The 15,857-nt window shown below is 43.0% G+C and overlaps 1 protein-coding gene across 1 annotated transcript in view; it reads right to left on the reverse strand.

The window, feature by feature from the left end:
• LOC114872797 (Down syndrome cell adhesion molecule-like protein Dscam2) overlaps window positions 1-15,857 on the reverse strand; it is a 111,833-nt gene that overhangs the window by 12,889 nt on the left and 83,087 nt on the right. The window contains exons 13-16 of the mRNA XM_046285607.1: window positions 6,812-6,931; window positions 5,520-5,699; window positions 4,860-5,007; window positions 3,898-4,196 (exon numbers count right to left, since the gene is read on the reverse strand). Of these exons, the coding sequence (XP_046141563.1) occupies window positions 3,898-4,196; window positions 4,860-5,007; window positions 5,520-5,699; window positions 6,812-6,931 (747 nt within the window). The remainder of the gene's footprint in view (window positions 1-3,897; window positions 4,197-4,859; window positions 5,008-5,519; window positions 5,700-6,811; window positions 6,932-15,857) is intronic.

Here is a 15,857-nt window from a genome sequence, read left to right on the forward strand (position 1 = left end):
ATAACGATTTTTTATATTAAAAATTTCTGGTGTCAGAAAATGTCTTTTTAATGGAAAACAATTTCGTTCTCATCCACAGATGGCGATGTTTGAACGAGCCATCGAAACCAGCTTATTTCGATCACAAGGATTAGCTTTCGACTATCACGAATGAACAGAGTGGCGGTAATCTGGCTCGAAGTAATCGAAAAATCGAACGTACGAACGAGCGGTTCGCGGCGGGCAAAAAAAAAACGCGATTGGCTAAATCTCTGGCCCAGATGGGAACGCGATCACTCGAAGGAACGTCAAAGTTCAAAGGGTGAGTTAACTTTAGCGAAAAGTTACAGTAGCTCCAGGCGACTGGTCTTCGTTTGAAAACGAAAGTTTAATCAAATACACTCTCGAAGTTTAATCAAATGCACTCTTCTTGAATTAATTTTTCAGCAACTTCTGTCTAACCCTTTGCGAACATTAAATAAAATTTGAAAAAGAAAACCGAATTCCCGACACGGTGCTTGCTCTGAAAACGTGTTACACGCGCGTTCACACCAGCACACGAGCGAATTAAGTTTCTTGGTGTGTTAATTTCGATAATTTAGCGGTGGCCAAGCGATTCGAGTCGATTAGGCGTAAATGAGGACATCGGAAGTTAACGAGGGACCGGATGCTGAGGTGAAGAGGGGTCGTGGCTGCGCACGCCCCTTTTCAAAGCGAACTTTCCAACGGAGAAAATAAAGCAGAGACAGAGGAGAAGAAGAAGAAGCCCGGGCATCAACTTTGCGACAAACTTCGACTTCCTTGCTATACGACGCTTTTATGGAAACCGACCCGACCCGAACCGAACCTTCTCCGCTCGATATAACACCCTCGCTGCGCGCTCCGTATCTGATCCGCTTGAAGAATCAGGTCATTCGATGGGGGCATAATTAAATATCCCCGAATATCGTTCACGTAATCAGGTTGCTTTTCCATCGGACCTTTCCGAGTCGACCACGGACAACAATGTTCGATTGAACGTGCTCGATGCCAAAAGGAGGCTTTCACGAAAATTAAAAAACTTTCGCCCCGTCTCCGCTTACGGATACCAAGGCATAAAGGAACCTGCCTCGGCTCTCCATGGACGAGGGAAATTAATTTTCTTCGTAGAAGTATAAAAATGTGACTCGATAAGATTTTTAATGTTTTCTATTATTCAGTCGCTTGAAAAGTTTGCGAACAGTCTGTAGATCGAGAAATTGGAACTGTTGTTTTCAAGCTCAAAGAAGCCCAAGCGACGTCCAATCAAACGGCCATTCGATAAAAACGTTGAAGAACAATGATTACCGTACGATCGCTGCCCCGATTGATTATATATTGTTTGCCATACCGAGCAGTAACTTCGTTCCCCTCCCGATTGCCTCCCCAGTCAGACCTAGAGTATTGATTAAACTCGAGATCCATCCTGACAGTCCAATAATGGAGTCTTAATGTGGCACTGTCGAGATATTACAAATCAAACTCCTTCCGACGTCGGCCACGTAATGAAACGACGATTGCGTCCGGGACGGAAAGCAATTAAGACACAGGTTGAGTAAAAAAAAAAACTTCGCGTAAATAAATGAAGCTGATTATCGAACGAACAATATCGGGAGTTTATAGGTATTTTTGGAAAGTCTCTTCGGATAATCGTGGTACGTTCAACGTGTCACGAAAACGTCAGCGATGACTTTTCTAGGTTGGCGTACGTGAAAGGTGGGACGAGGCAAATCGAGGCAACCTTCTTGCAAGTTCTGAGGAACGGTGGCTCGGATTTTCCACTTCGCGATATTGCCCTAAATATCCAAAAATCTATAAGAACCTTTTCGTATCGATCGATCGGAAAAGCGTCTCATAAATTTTATAAAATTTTGCAATTGACGATTTTTCTTTTTTTTTTTTTACGTAGGAACTGAGAAGAAGGTATAGTAGTATGAGAAAGCAATAAAGTTTGTTCAGAGAGTTTTCACAAAGTATTAATAGTGTCTAAGACGTTTCATAGAGAAATCCTGAGGAATGGGTCACAGAAGGTCGGTGAAGTGGAGGAACTCCGACATAGATCTTGGTGACACGAATAACACCCTTACGAGCGTGAAGAGGTCGCCATTTGAATTCCAAAGAAGCTTTCAGGCCACTCTTTTTCTAAGCAATAAATCACTAGTCCATATAAAGATTCAGTTATCTCCGAGGGATCTGAGAAATGGGTTTGGAAAGTTCACTATTCCTGATGATACTATTTGATACATCGAGACATTGCCGACCCTTTAACATTCGAAAATCTTCGATAATACTCGAACTGATTCGAGATACGCTTGCGATACGCGAAAGGGAATGCTGGTTTAACGTTGCCAAAGTTAGGGAACCCACTTATAACTCGGCAACGCTAGAATATCTGTTTCCTTTAACGTATCAGCTTTCATCTCATCGCGAGGCACGTACTTACTAGCGTCAAAAGCCGCGTGAAACCTACCGAAGAGTAACTCCGAAAAAGAACATCCTAACAGCGTCTCTGCTTCTGGCAGCTTCTCTAACTGCTCCTCCTATCGCATCACCAAAATAAACTTTACGCCGATGCGTCAACCTCTCGCAATCGCTAAGTGTCTGCCATTAAACCCTCAACTTGTCGAGCAGCGAACGCGATAGCGGAATATTTTTGCAAGAAATACGTATGCCGGGAGAAACTCGTATCCATTTCACTGGAAATAGCTAATATTATTGTTTGCGTAATGTCTCCCGCATTTCGGGATGAATTTTCCGTGGAAAATTGAGAAAGCTTATGATTCATAACAGGAGAGTTAACCACCCTGGAGGTTTCAATACTGCTTTTATTTAGTTTATACTTTCATCCTAAATTTACAGACCACTCTGTTCGCCATTTCAACGATTATTAATATTAATGGAAATTCTGATATACTTTCCCAGCTTTGATGCAGGTGTTAAAAATTGGTAACGATTGCAATTTTAATGGCTTGAATTACTAAAATCTCCACGAAGCGCATTTTAACGCGTTAATAATTCGATAAAGCTTCATTTAATTTTCCTGCTTTTCATTCCCTTTCAAAAATTGTTCTTAGAGTAACCTATATATCATTTTCAAAGCTTCAGGGTGGTTCTCCCCCTTGAGGGATTGAAGCGACCGACTGAACATCTGACAGGGCTATCCGATATTACCAAGGCTATCTTACAGCTAGCTTCATTATCAAAATGGATGCTTTACAGTAGGCCTACTTCCAGGACAAAGTTACTAAAACAGAAGTTAATCCACGGCAAAGGAACAAGTCGGTCGTGGAGTTTGGTGGATCGAGTATCGCGGATTCTAAGTAGTACTACCAGAAATTACCCCCGCAAAAGGAGGCAGCCAACTTCGAACCCGCTAAGAAAGCAACAAACACCCGTCACTCATTTCCCCAACATTTTAATCACTAAAACCGGTGCCACTGGTGTGAACGCGCTTAGGAACGTCAACGAGTGCACAATGAACATGCGTAACCAGTGAGAATGATCCTACCGTTCTCTACCTACAACTTTCGCAATTAATTCCGGGACACGATCGGTACAACATCGTCGAACGAAGGCTGTCGTACAGCTAACGCATATTTAGAGCGCGATCAATCGAAATACACGCTTCCAAGACACGCCTCTCTGTCTCGAGTCGGGAAGTTAGCAAATGCTGATCATCAGTTTCAAGCGTGTGTCGGTGATGAAAAACGATCCGGTACGAGTCGCGCGCACAAAGGAGGCCCTGGTCAAGCTTTCTGAGGCTTCCGTGCGACAAGCAGAGTGACGTCTGATGGACAGTCGTGTTCCACGGATCGATAATCAAACGCGTCACCCGAGATATATCGAGAATCGGGGGTCGTGTACCGACGGGGGTTGAACAAAGCGAACGAGGTAGCCTACCCTGCGCCTCCTTGTACTGCACGATGTAGTTGGTTATGGGCGAGTTGGCGTGAGCCGGATCCTGTTCGCTGGACGGCGAGGACCAGGCTAACAGCAACGATCGGCTGCCTTGCTCGGCTACGCGCAAATTCCGGGGAAAATTCGGCGGCTCTTGGACCAGCAAGTTAATGATCGCCTTGGCACGGTCGTACGCGTTCGTTGCCACGCACGTGTAGTCCCCACGGTCTATGTGGTTCGCCTGGATGATCCGCAGCTCGGAGATCACGCGTCCGGATACCTTCTGGTTATCTATCGTGTACCTGATTAAAGAAAACCGAGAGATTGATGGATGGTAGCTCGTTCTGGGGACGAAAACGTGATGGATGATGGTTTCTACTGGATTCCGTTCTACTTTCAACTTTTTTCCTTCGGCTCGTTCGACAGATCCGTATTAAATCCGGAGGATTTAATAGGTACTCGATGGGGGATTGGAATTATCGACGAACAAGCTCGGTACAACGTAATTTTGCGTGAGCGAAAGTTAGCTGCCGGGTAACAAGAGACCGAGCGAACGATAACATAACGAAGGTGACAGGACGCGAACGAGCCGTCAGGGAAAATGTTTCGAGGAAATTCTATAGTGTTCTGTTGCATGGTTTCCCATATAGTTACATAGTACATTAGAGTGATAACGAAGTTTGTACATTGTCTCTATTAAAAGTCATTATATACAAAAATCATGTCGTTCAAAATAAACCAGGTATACAATGCGAGTGAATTGTCCCCTGAAATATCTTGAAACGATGACACGGTATTAATCAGCTGTCTGTCATGTTACACGCATTGTAATTAACCTGTAATCTCGATTAGTGGATAGAAGATCGAAGCGTCAGTCGTATCATCGATCGACGTCGATCGTTGTGTAACCCTACTAGGCTTCGGTGTTCAGACGGGAAGGGGTTTTGATTAATTTCGATACAAACCTAACATCGTAGTTGGGATCGACTCTGCTGTCACGCGCACGCCAGCTGAGATCAAGAGGTGCGTCTCCTTCGGCTTCGCAGCGTAACGTTACGCTCTCCCCTCGTCGCACCGATTCCTGTCGCGTCTTCACCGATACCTGAGGACCGGCTGTTTCACCAATCGAGCGTTAATTTCCTGATCGTTGCCTCTTGTTCGAGGAAACACCCGTCGATTTGCAAAACGTGCCACCGTTTCGCGATTCACCTCAGAGCTTTTCAACTTTGATGAATCAACATTGACGTTACAGCTTTGCGCGAGGAATCTGTTCTCTCGCAAGCGATAGTTTGGTTCGAAAACAATTTAATTTAATTACAGGTTAAATACACTCGACCTCTATAATTTCCTGGAGCAATTAGAGTTTGTGTAAGATTGATTCTTCAAGTTTATAAAGTACCTTTATACAGATTCTATTCGTTCTGGGAGAAAAATATATTGTAACAACGTTGCCTCCGGCGGGCGTTTCCCTCTACGTCGAAGCATATCGAGATTGCTAACGGAAATCCGACCACGAAACGAAGAATTCCAGAGTAGCTAGCCCCTGGCTGGAATTCCAAGTTCGCGACCAGCTTGGCTGACACGAATCCGAGCAACGGTAACTCTCTGTTGCGTGAATATTTTACCGTGAACTGTTAGCCGAATGAGCTTGCTGAGGCCTGGACCGATACCGTTGCTAGCTTGGCAGAGATAGAAGCCGGCATGATCTCTGGATACCCGTGGGATCGCCAAAGACCCGTTCCCAGCAACCCCTGCTCCCTCCGTTCCGCTGTAACCCAGCTCCCTGTAGTCGCCCGGAGTATCACCTGAATGTTCCGTGGGACAGCCATTATTCCTCTAAAGTGACTCGCTATGCTAATCCCTGTCTACGTTATACCAGCTTAAAATCATGATAAACGATCTGCATGCAATCGTCATTACGAACTGAATCATTTTGAACGTAGTCGAGAAAAGAAGTGAACGGAGTGAGGTGTAAAAACTGCAAAGATCGAGTATCACGTTTGTGGCATTAAAGAATTTTCCCTTGGTATCAGAATGTCTGTCAATGTTCGTAGGGTGAGATGGCATTCTCTTCCTTCGACGTTGCCAGAGATGAACGTCACCCGGCATTCTTTCCAATACAATAAACAGCCGGGAAACGTGTAAATGTCCAAAGGAAGTTCGATGTTGCGTGAAAAACGCGGCATTTCGTGGTCGAAAGGTATTTACTTGGTGAGTTGCATTTAGATATCGAATTTGACATTGTTACAAAACGAATGGTTTCAACTGTACAGATATTGATTACGAGCGAGGAAAAAAATAGGAGAAATATAATGCTCGAGAGGAACGAATCAACGAAACTAATTACACCGAAGCTTCATTGAGCTCGGGGCTTATTTCAGATTGAATGAAACCGCTGAAAACGCTCGGTCAGCTTTCTGATGGATCCGTTCGTCAACCCTTGTCACTCTGAGGTTAAATACACCCGACAAGAGTAACTTAATGAAAAACGACGATTCCTGGAACACGGGTCATATCAAAAGTTCAAAGTTATTGGACTGCTCGAGAGGAAGAGACTGTTAATAACTTTCTAAAGACGAGCAGTTGTTTCCAATAAAACGACACAAATAGAAATAATTAAAATCAAGAATACACGACGATAATCTTTCTCCTTTTTGACTCGGAAAGAGTTCAACTAAAAATGACTCTCGAGACGCGACGCGAATGAAAATCAATGGTATTCAGAAGAAAGGCTAGAAACGATGAAAAGGAGAAGGATAGAACCATCAGGAGACTGATTGTATCATCCTTCGAAGTCGATGCTCTGTACGTAACACGTCGCGTTTACCCGACCAGATGGAGGACGTTTTTCAAAACGTGACCAAGAAAGAGAGAACTCGATCGTCCTAGTATCTGGCTTCAAGGAATCGTGACTTACCAATCGATTGCTTCCAAGTCACAGTCGGAATAGGGAATCCTTCAGCCTGACAGGCAATGGAGACTCCGTGACCTACAACCGCGTTCTGGTCGATAGGTTCCACCGTCCATCGTGGTGGCACTAAAAATACGATCCAATTGGCTTAAAATCTCCCAACTCGCCGGCTCGTTTCGAAACCGGCATTCCATCGTGGACAGATCTAAGAACCGATCCTCGTCGTCGATGCTGCGCCCCGGGTACGTACAATGGTACCCGAATCCGACATCTTATCGATGATCCCGATCGACGACAATACTTCGTTTCCCCGGTGTCCGATCGATTTCGTACGACACGGGGAGAAAATACGAAACACGATTTTTGGTGAAGAGAATCGAGACAGAATCTGTTATCGTTATAAATTTCAAAGTAACATAATAGGGAAGTATAAAATTACAAATATCATAAATTACACGAATTTATGTAACCATTAAATTATTGAATTTTCAATATGAATTAACGAGCGCATGAAACTGGAAATTAAATTTGAAACGAAGAGCTGTCTATCAAAACCGACGTGTAATAGATCTACCCCTTGGCGAATAATAATTATTCCCATTTTTTTTTAGGATTAAAAAATGATTCATTTGACGTTAACTGGTAACAGAGGAACAATGAAAACTTATTCTCTGTCAGGCTAATTAACCATTGTTCCCGTATGAACGGTGAGGAAGGAACTACCTCTGTTCGTCGACGAGAATCGGTCTTCTGTACCTCTACGTTTACTACTGTCTTCGTGATCGCGTGTTGTTGCTGTTGTACTCGCGTATTCGTGTCGTGAAATCCATGCATTTTAAACGGGTTCGATGTACTGTATATACTTACGCATCGCTAAGAGTGTAAATAACAACGTGTGTCTCAACAAACCGATGCTGTCTGTGTGGTTAAACTACTTGAATTGACGATGTCGCATTTAAAATAGAGGGGGGGGAGTAGAGAAATGTTTACTCATTCGTTTGTCTCAATCAAAGGAACTAATTACCAGGAAAAACTTCGAGCAGCGTTTAAACGAACGAAAGAACCAGTCTGAACGTAATCGGTCTGAAAACAAAAAAGAAAAACGTGCATTTTGTAACATAAAGAAATGAAGAGAAAACGTGCTTGCATAATAATGTAACTGAATTGTATAAATAATATAACGCGGGTTAATTTAAAGAAAACGAAAAAGGGGTATGAATGAAAGAAACAATGCTGTTGGAAAGAAATGAAAATCAATCATCAAAAGATATCGTGTGATAAAAAGTATGCTGAAAGGGAGTTAATGTGTCTCATGCAAAAAATCGTTATTCGTTAAAATATAAAAACACGGCAGGCATCATTCCAAGTAAAAAAGAGATTCAAATATATAATATAGATATATAAATGTAATAACGGCTCAAATAACAACGTACGAACAACGCAAACGGTACCTATGTTCTCAAAAAAGACACGTTACTTGTCACTGAATATACGAAGAGAAAACACGCAAGAAAAAACTCGAGGCACACAAGTATAGAATAATGTAAACGTTACTTCCAACATTCTTCCATCGTCATTCCAAGTTGCTCGTATTCGTATAATAATAGAGAAGAGAAACAATTGTAAGTCCAAAACAAGGAAAAGTGAACGAAAAATGAAAAAAAAAAAAAAAAAGAAGAGAACAAAACGAAAAATAAAAGAAACGTACGAACCAGAAACGTTAACTACGCGAACGCATGCTTTACATCCGTCACAGACATTTCGTTGCATTACACGAGCACAATAATTAAATTTCTCGGTACACGAAACCGCTACAAACAGAGTGAAAAAGAAAAAAATGAATACAATTAAAAATGTTAAATGAGATACTCTAACTATATGAACACGCGTGAGAACGAAACAAAGGGAAGTGAAAAGTAGAAATAAATCAACGTCGAACAACAAAATTGTCTAAATTCTAAAATCAAAGATCAACTCGTTCAACTGTCGAGATCTACATCGAACATTTTACAAATGCTGATGATCGTGATGATGTACAATTACTGTAATGATGAACAGAGAAAAGAAAGTAATTAACAACGATGAAGGAACTTTTGTTCATCTCGTTTCAATTTTTCTTTTTTTTTTTCTTTTTTTTTCGTTCCTTCTTCCTTTTCTTTCTTGTTCTTTTCTCGCCTTACCGGCTTGGTCGACGGATTAAGTTGGCGTTGTAACCTTTAACGTCCACCGTGCTCTTCCGGTTTACTCAACACGAACGAAAGAAATATGTATCCCTGGCTTTGAAATTCATTTTCGTTACGGTTAACCGGTTCGTCAGTTAGCATGCATGAAAAAAACGAAGACGAAACGAAAAGGTGAAGTGAATCACGTGAAAGTCTGCGTCCTTAGAAATATTCGTTTTATTTATCTTGTGCTGCGTTAGAAAGAGCGAGAGAGAAAGATAGAGAGTTAGGGGATCCAGGAGCTTCCGGTTGTGTCTACACCCTGTCGAGTCGTGTCTTTTTTTCCTCTCTGTCGTTAAACCCTTTCTCGCGAGAGTGCTGTCGCCTCGAAGAGGATTGGAGTATTCGCGTTACGTTTCTACGAGCGGACGAAATCCAAGCTTTCTCGAAGATAGACCCTTCGGAGAAGGGACAGTTCCGGTCGGACATCTTGCCTCCGCTCGATTCAACGAAATCGCTATGCAGATCGCTATGCGGAGATACCAGCATTCGAGGAAATACTATTCGTTGTACCTAGTAACCTGGATTCGGATACTTGCTATCGAATCTTCCAGAGATCCGGATAACTGATCCGAATAGTTGAAATCACTCGGTTGACCGGAACAATGCTATCGAAACCGATTGCTTCGACAGCTTTTTTCTAGAGGTCCTTATTTAAAATCGAATTTGATCGAAATCAATGTTAAACTCGTTAATGTTCACCGATACTTCAATAACTGATAAAAGAAAATAAAAAAGAAAATTTGAATAGTATTAATATTTTGTTCTCAGACCTTCACTTCGATACTTTCGATATCTTATGAACGATGTCTTCACCATGATCCCATGAATAAGTCAAGAGAAATAAAATCCTCTTATCTTGCTAACAACAAGAGACAGACCATACAGACAGAAATCTATAGAACGCTAAAGTAGGCCAAAGCAAACAATGCACCAGGTACATCCATATTTAATTTTCAGCAAAAACAAAGCCTCCTAAGAAAGAAAGATTATTCCACGATTTCAGCTTGTTCTTTCAAAAAGAAATCAGCCATTACGACTAAACTTTGCATACACTTCTTTCATGGAACATCATCCTTCGAACGACTTCGCTTAAGTCGTTGCGATAACATTTTCGCCGACTTCAAAGATACTCTGTGTTCCAGCTATTATTTGACTTTCATTCTTTCTCTCGGCTGAAAAGACGTGGACGACAAAAGAGCTTCGAGCAACATCGCAAACACAAAATTCCCGATAAGAGGTGCACGGCTATCATCGTAAACCTGTTGCGAGGAAGACGATGCTCGATGATGAACGCTGGACGAACCTAAAAGCGCATTTACTTCCACTCTTCTGGTACGAAGGGCAAACATCAGTTCGAATCTCGGCCGCGGTTCACAGTTTGCCCGGACTATTTTCAGAGGAGCCATTTCCACGGAAAACCCCGGGGAAATTCGTTTGGTATTCCGACCTCGAATTGTCGGCCGAAACGCGAAACTTTGAATCAGAATCGCTCGCCGCGGCTCGGCTCGATGAAACTACACAAGAACTTTGACACTTAATTACTCCCCGATACACAGGATTCCCCGAAACTTGTGGTACGAGTGAAAACGCGATGACAATATAATTTGAAAATCCAGAACGACGTTTTCACCGAATAGTTCTTTTCGTCGAGTAAAATATTGCTAAAAGAAATCGTGGTCGGGAAAACGTGTGTAATATGCGAGCTACCGAAATTGATTTTTTGAAAAGCTTGTATAAAATAATTTCGCTCCATATTTTCCACTTATTTTTTTTTTCACGTTTTATATCATTAGTTACACGAGTGCCCGAGGGCAGAGTAAACGTTTTTAACCATTTCATTACAGTGGCCACTCGTGATACCGTTAAATGGAAAAAAAGGGATAAGTTTCCGAATGGTCCCACTAAAATTGAGAACTCAGGTTCGGTATATAACCTAAATTGACTACCAGAAATCGATTAAAGTTGGTTTCAGAGCTTACCGTTTTTGAGATATCGTGGAAAGAAATTTTTGTACAATTTTGGGACTACGTATGCGCTATTCGATACTGCGCATATATAGAACCTTGCCACGATATCTCGAAAACAGTAAGACATCCAGCTTTGAAACCAATTCTAATCGGTTTCTTGTAGTCAATTTAGATTATATACCGAACCTGAGTTCTTAATTTTGGTGGGGCCATTCGGAAAATGGTTGAATTAATGTTTGTAAAAAATTCGAAATGTAATAAAGTGGTTACGGTCAATGATACTGGCTCCGACGAACGCGAGGCTTTCAACTGCCTCTCTTTACCGCGTGGATGTCGCAGGATGAAAAGAGTCACCAGGGAATCCGTGAACCATGAGAGAACCTTGAAAGTACCTCGAAAGAGCAGCAACAGAGCATAATTTATCAGAGAATCTGTACTGTAACGAGTTAACCGTGTATTCCAATGAAAAGATCAAGCAACTCGCAGACTGTCCGAGTTCGTCAAAAAGCAACTTTAAATGACTCGTGAATCCTTGATTCTCTCGTGTCTCTGGAGACATCTAAAGTGTTAGTACTACCTTTTCCATCAGTGATACCCGTCGAAAATGGTTTTCGAATGACGGGACGTGTATACAAGGCTCGTTTCATACGCATTAGGACACGTGTTACCGATAACGGAGGCTAACGCTCGCGTTTATCTACACGTTTCCCCGTTTCCGTTTCAGTCGTTGCTCTAGTCAGACGTAACTCGCATCCGGGCGGTATCATCGTCCAGGACATCTTGATACCGGATATAACCAGACTGCACGGGCTAGTCGGGCTGTAATAACGGCAAACAAATGGAAAGACGGGTCTTATCGTCCACGCGATATCGCGAGTGCTTCTTTCTGGTATCGCGACGACGGTCATTGTAGCTCTTATCGTCTCTCCCGGCTTTTGCTGATCGCTGGAAATCGCGTACCCTATTTTCCACTCGATCGACCACTGTTTCGAACGGCCACCACCCACGTTCTCCGAGCCCATTAAGTTTGGCTGACGCGAAAACTTCGACCTTTCGAACGAGTTCCGCGAGTTCCACGGTACCGTGTCCCAAGCGATTCCGATTAAGTCCACGTTGATGGCTCCTTCTCGGTTGCCCATTTCGGCAACCGTATACGATCAAATCTCCATTCTTACGACTCGCAAACTGACGATCGATAGCTTCTGATCGTAACGACCCTATAAACCAATCCGAGAACCTTAACGCTTTGATTGATACATCGTAGGGAACTGTTGCTCGTTTTATGGGAAATCTTTCTGACGAATTTCTTGATAATCTTTCAATCGAATTCCATTGCCGTATTAATTGATTTTCGAAATTAATGAGCTACGTACGAGATATTGTTTCAACGACGCGTCGTGTTTTTCTGGATCAAATTGAACGGAGCAGTGTAAAAATAGTTCGTTAGCGGGACAAAACATAGCCGGTGTTATTTCAACGGATAGGAGGAGCTCTCGTGTACGAAGCGGGAACAAGCGAGGGAAAAAACGATATCGAAATCACGAGGGATGTGCGTACGTTTTCATGGGACCATTGATTCCCTGTTATAACAGGGATAACCCGAATTTACGGTACCTTTTTCGCCACCGAATACAGGACGCTCTTAGTGAATATGAATGGCGAGAAGAACATTACATCCTGACGGAACGTGTCACGCTCTTAATGTCTTTCATTCGTGTATCAAACTGCTCCTTCTTTTTCATTACGACGAGGGAGAAATTGAAATATAGTAGGAACAATAGTTGAAATCAATGTAGTTCAATTGAATTAAATTACCGTCAAAGAAATCGATTAATCGTCCCGTTGAAACAAGGAACTCTGTTCTCGTTGAGGAAAGAACCGTTCCCCGGGTGTCGAAGCTACTCCTGCGAGAATTCAGAACCATTCTATTCGGACGAAGAGAGAAGGTGATTTACATTCGATCGCGCCTAAGGAACGAGTGGTGGCGACTTTCGAAAATCGTCGAGCGACTGGCTGAAACTTCTTGAAAAGTCGCATTACCGTGTGCGCCACCTCGGCAACTCGAAACTAATTTGCCTACGACCGTATCCTCGTGAGAGCCTCGATCCGACTGTCACAAGGAACTTTAGCCCCTGAGGAAACTAGGCTTGTAATGCCGTTTCGAAAAGCACGGAGAAATGTCGTTGCAGAGGACGAGCTCGAAGCTAGGAAAACGTGCTTGCGTTCAGAAGAAGAGGGAAAAAAAGAGGAGAGCAGTTCGTTGTACGTTTTACCACGGAAAAAGGTGTAGTTGGAGAAATGTAATTGCGCGGCGACCAGCAAAGTCCTCGGAGAAACGAGGGACATCCGTTTCGCGGTCTCTTGGCTATTTTCTTTGGGGAACGTACCTATTTGGAACCGTGAAACCGTTACCTACCTCAAATAACAGAAAATACGTATTCTGTAATTTAATATACCTACCAATCCCTCTTTGTTCCACCCTCGCATGAAATTGTTGAGAAAGCACTCGGTGTACTGCGCAAACTCGCGTAACCTACATCAAACAACCGGTCTCTCGTGACGCTTTTATCGAAGATGTGTGTTATCAAAGCAGACCGCGCGATGTGTTCTTTGACGAAGACCCCCGTTCGTTTCTTTCTCTAGAATTTCTTTCTGCTCTCTGGAACAGCATTTTTCCTGCCGCGACACGGCTTTTCTATGAATTCGAAAGTCTTTTCTAAGCTGGCTTAAACCATTCGTGGAACATCATCGTGCCGAGGGATCAGGAGGGAAAATCCGAGGCAAGATGGGACCGCATCGAGATAAGAGGCAGGAAGAATCCTGCGGGGTCACCGGAAACGTTGTCTACGAAATCGATTTCATCGAAACACGCTGCTACTCCAATCCTCCGTAGCGACTGCTCGGTTTCTGTGCCGTGATATGTATATACACACGTGTATATATATAAGTGTGTATGTACAGGATGTTTCTAGATGTAAAATGTACACCGCGAAGATTGCAGATCCTTCGTGACTAAGTAAATTGAAAAATCTCTTAGCAGTTTGCGATTACGAGCTTCGTTTTCGAGATACAAGTGATTGGATTTCGGGAGTGACTTTAAACCTTAGGTGATATTTTCAAAACCATGAAAATCTGTCGCTAATAAAAGTGTCATTTTTTATACGTAAAAATCCTTGTACTGAACTTTTTCAAATATCTCACCTTCTTTACGAAAAACAAAGCTCCTGCTTATAAAATCCTAAAGAACCTTTCAGTCTCCTCAGTCATAAAGAATTCACAGTATCCACGGCGTACATCGTTTCTAAGATATCCTTGTCCATCCACACCGTACACACATAGAAAGAGAGTGAAAGAGAGTGAAAGAGAGAGACAGACAGGTGTGTGTGTCGCAGTCACACACGGTTTATGTACACAGGTTCTTACAGCTACCATGTCGTTTTTTGTTGTTGCTCGTTTGAGACACCAACCAGCAACGGAGAGGCTGGTCGAGTATTCGGCCAGGCCAGCGACGTTGCTGATCTGGCACGTGTAGTTCCCGCTGTGCTTAGCGCTGACGTTATTTATCGTCAGGATGCTGGAAAACGGCGGATAGTCGCTTATCTGTATGTTGTTCCCTGTCTCGAGCACGGCCGCGGTGGATCCGCTCGAGGACGAGGACGACGAGGACGACGACGACGACGACGACGAGGATGACGACGACGCCGACACACCACCGTCACCCGATCTTTTCTGTATCGGTTTGTCGTCCATCAACCAGGTGATGTTGAACGGCTGGTCACCCTGGCTCGTGGTACACATTAGCTGTGTCCTCATCCCTTCCGTCACACCGTTCTCGAAATAAAACGGCGAGATCCGCGGTGGAACTATAAACGTGACGTGTGATAATAGTATGTACCTGCATGCCGTCGTTAACGGCTCTCCTATACGCGTATCTCCAACAGAGACGACGCTGTCGTCTTCGTTTCCTCTTTTTCAGGGCAAGGAACAAGGTTTGGATGAATGTAGAAGGTGAACGGGAGAATTCTTTCGAACGCGATTCAAGGGGACCGCGTACCAACCCTGTTCGCCCATGAGACTTCGATAGATCGCGCGAGGGATATTTTATGTTGACGAACGTTAAGTTGTAAAAGAGAGAGAAACGCTCGTCGTATCGCGATGAAATTGGACAGCACATCAGGATAATTACATCGAAATCGAAAAACTTCCTGGCTGAAACTTCCTGGCGAAACGGAATTAATAGCGGAGCTACTCGTCGAAAACAACGGGATGTTAATAAATCTTCTTCCGAAACGTCTGAAATTAACATTAAAATACAGCTCGGGGATACAGACTGCTTGGAGTTTAATCCATTCCCGGGAACGAAGCGAGTGTAATTAATGTTCCTCTCGGCAGCAACGACAATCCCGAAACGAACTACAAAAAGGACGAAACGAACCTTTCTGTAATTTCAACGGCGTACTTGATCCCGCGTACAATTACTCGTGTATTTGTCCGATCGAATTATTTCCAACGTTTCGATTCTTTTTTTCTCTCTCTCTATTTTTTGCTTCCTCGGCCTAGCGAAGTCTCATCACGAAACAGGAGAACGATAGGTCACGAAGCATGAAATTCGAAACATTGTTCGTCCATCGAATCTGCGTAGATTTCACGAATGTACAGGGCGATTCAAATTGGTAGTTCATTTAGAAAGCATAAAATGCCTGTTATAGAAACAATAGGCGAGGTCAATTGAATTGTACTTAACAAAATGCTGAAAGTAATTTTTCTCTAAAATAAAATTCAGTATAAAAAAATAATACTCCACGTCTTTTATTTATATTCACACCTGAAATTCATAGTATTTCGATCGAACCACCAGTT

This window comes from Osmia bicornis, chromosome 1 (assembly GCF_907164935.1).
Source record: "Osmia bicornis bicornis chromosome 1, iOsmBic2.1, whole genome shotgun sequence".
NCBI classification, from domain to species: Eukaryota; Metazoa; Arthropoda; class Insecta; order Hymenoptera; family Megachilidae; genus Osmia; species Osmia bicornis.